Source organism: Canis aureus, chromosome 23, assembly GCF_053574225.1.
Source record: "Canis aureus isolate CA01 chromosome 23, VMU_Caureus_v.1.0, whole genome shotgun sequence".
NCBI classification, from domain to species: domain Eukaryota; kingdom Metazoa; phylum Chordata; class Mammalia; order Carnivora; family Canidae; genus Canis; species Canis aureus.
Genome location: NC_135633.1, coordinates 23,517,255 through 23,520,711, shown reverse-complemented (window position 1 = coordinate 23,520,711; position 3,457 = coordinate 23,517,255). Strand labels below are relative to the sequence as shown.

Below are 3,457 nucleotides of genomic sequence, written 5' to 3'. Positions count from 1 at the left end.
CAAGTGATAGCATGGATTCTACTTAATACCTTATGATTTGCATCCTACATCTTCCTACTAATCTGCTAGTTTCCATGGATACTAGGGCTTTCTGACAACACAGATGATTAAAAACTGACCCTTTATTTGTACATTATTTTGAATCTGTCTTCCTTGAGCCTCCTGAGGGAAATGAAAAGTCATAAGATATTGTTACTGTCTTCGACAACTTCCATACGAGAAACAAATATGTACATATAGATTGTGAACATATTACTCTTTCTAGTGATATATGTTTCTTTGCTCAAGTTAGAAGTTGATTTCATAAGGATTATTCCAGAAATACATGTGATCCTAAAGTACTCTCTGCTGTAATTTCAGTAGATTACCCAGAATACGGGTGCGTATCCCCTGGGTTTTCACACAGTATACAACAGGGTTGAGAACAGGAGGAATCAATAGGTATACATAACCCATGATAATGTGCACCATGGGTGGAACATGTTTCCCAAAGCGATGGATAATGGATACCCCCAGCATAGGGATATACACCAGCAGCACAGCACAGATGTGGGACACACAAGTGTTAAGGGCCTTGAATTGTTCTTCCTTGGAGGCAATGCCTTGAACAGTGATCAGAATCTTCAAATAAGAGAAGAGGATGAGTACAGAGTCTGCTCCAAAGGTGATGAGAATGATGATGAGGCCATAGATGCTATTTATTCGGTGGTCAGAACAGGAGAGCTTAATGATATCTGGATGTAGGCAGTATGAGTGGGAGAGCACATTAGCCTTACAAAAGCTGAGTCGTTTAATGAGAAAGGGTCCTGGGAGGATGACAGCCACAGCCCATAGCAGAAGCCCCACACCTATCTTGGTGATGGTGGACTCAGTCAAAATAGTAGTGTACCTGAGTGGGTTGGAGATGGCCACATAGCGGTCAAAAGCCATGGTGAGGAGGATGCCTGACTCCATTAAGGAAAACACATGAATGAAGAACATCTGGGTGAGGCAGGCATCAAAGTCTATTTCACAAACTTTAAACCAGAAAAGCTGGAGCAGGGTGGGTAGGGTGGCAGTGCAGAGTCCCAGGTCAGTAGCAGCCAGCATGGAGAGAAAAAAGTACATGGGTGCATGAAGTGACTGTTCCACCCGAATAACCACCAGGATGATGATGTTCCCCATTAGGGCAACCAGGTAGAGGGCACAAAACAAAATGGAAATCACTGGATGTGAGTCTTCCAGACCAGGGAAACCACTCAGAAGAAAGGGTCTGTAGGTACTACTATTGAAAAAGACCATGGTGTATCATTTGAAGTAATCAGTAGTCTTTGTGGCTAGAGTAAAACTGTCTGGATTAGCACACCATCACCATGATCCTTATGTCATGAAGTTCACATTCTGTGCATATGCTGTTGACTACATAAATTTCCTTCACCACCTATTCAAAGCTGTCATCAAAGAGAAACATGAAGACACTAGTAAACTTTCAGTTGAGAGATCATAATAAGAGACTCATATCAGCTACTTAATTTCCACATATAACCCTATTTTTAATCAAGATATGAAATATCATATGGAAATGTTGTCTCTGAATTTTTCTAACATTTTCTAACTTGAAGTGTGGTATGGTTGCTAGGAAAGGACAATCTAAAATTAGTTCAGTGACTAAAGTCTAGGGAGATAGGTGGTAAGTATTCCTCGACATCTTAAAAGCCATCTATGAAAAGCCCACAGCAAATATCATTCTCAATGGGGAAGCACTAGGAGCCTTTCCCCTAAGATCAGGAACAAGACAGGGATGTCCACTCTCACCACTGCTGTTCAACATAGTACTGGAAGTCCTAGCCTCAGCAATCAGACAACAAAAAGACATTAAAGGCATTCAAATTGGCAAAGAAGAAGTCAAACTCTCCCTCTTCGCCGATGACATGATACTCTACATAGAAAACCCAAAAGTCTCCACCCCAAGATTGCTAGAACTCATACAGCAATTCGGTAGCGTGGCAGGATACAAAATCAATGCCCAGAAGTCAGTGGCATTTCTATACACTAACAATGAGACTGAAGAAAGAGAAATTAAGGAGTCAATCCCATTTACAATTGCACCCAAAAGCATAAGATACCTAGGAATAAACCTAACCAAAGATGTAAAGGATCTATACCCTCAAAACTATAGAACACTTCTGAAAGAAATTGAGGAGGACACAAAGAGATGGAAAAATATTCCATGCTCATGGATTGGCAGAATTAATATTGTGAAAATGTCAATGTTACCCAGGGCAATATACACGTTTAATGCAATCCCTATCAAAATACCATGGACTTTCTTCAGAGAGTTAGAACAAATTATTTTAAGATTTGTGTAGAATCAGAAAAGACCCAGAATAGCCAGGGGAATTTTAAAAAAGAAAACCGTATCTGGGGGCATCACAATGCCAGATTTCAGGTTGTACTACAAAGCTGTGGTCATCAAGACAGTGTGGTACTGGCAGAAAAACAGACACATAGATCAGTGGAACAGAATAGAGAATCCAGAAGTGGACCCTGAACTTTATGGCCAACTAATATTCGATAAAGGAGGAAAGACTATCCATTGGAAGAAAGACAGTCTCTTCAATAAATGGTGCTGGGAAAATTGGACATCCACATGCAGAAGAATGAAACTAGACCACTCTCTTTCACCATACACGAAGATAAACTCAAAATGGATGAAAGATCTAAATGTGAGACAAGATTCCATCAAAATCCTAGAGAACACAGGCAACACCCTTTTTGAACTCGGCCATAGTAACTTCTTGCAAGATACATCCACGAAGGCAAAAGAAACAAAAGCAAAAATGAACTATTGGGACTTCATCAAGATAAGAAGCTTTTGCACAGCAAAGGATACAGTCAACAAAACTCAAAGACAACCTACAGAATGGGAGAAGATATTTGCAAATGACATATCAGATAAAGGGCTAGTTTCCAAGATCTATAAAGAACTTATTAAACTCAACACCAAAGAAATAAACAATCCAATCATGAAATGGGCAAAAGACATGAACAGAAATCTCACAGAGGAAGACATAGACATGGCCAACATGCACATGAGAAAATGTTCTGCATCACTTGCCATCAGGGAAATACAAATCAAAACTACAATGAGATACCACCTCACACCAGTGAGAATGGGGAAAATTAACAAGGCAGGAAACAACAAATGTTGGAGAGGATGCGGAGAAAAGGGAACCCTCTTACACTGTTGGTGGGAATGTGAACTGGTGCAGCCACTCTGGAAAACTGTGTGGAGGTTCCTCAAACAGTTAAAAATATACCTGCCCTACGACCCAGCAATTGCACTGTTGGGGATTTACCCCAAAGATACAAATGCAATGAAACGCCGGGACACCTGCACCCCGATGTTTATAGCAGCAATGGCCACGATAGCCAAACTGTGGAAGGAGCCTCGGTGTCCAACGAAAGATGAATGGAT

At 40.7% G+C, this 3,457-nt stretch overlaps 1 protein-coding gene across 1 annotated transcript; it reads right to left on the bottom strand.

Moving 5' to 3' along the window:
• Nucleotides 1-333: 333 nt before the first annotated feature.
• LOC144295414 (olfactory receptor 51L1-like) lies at nucleotides 334-1,281 on the bottom strand. Its single transcript, XM_077867806.1, has one exon. The coding sequence runs from the start codon at nucleotides 1,279-1,281 to the stop codon at nucleotides 334-336; it is 948 nt and encodes a 315-aa protein (XP_077723932.1).
• Nucleotides 1,282-3,457: the final 2,176 nt, after the last annotated feature.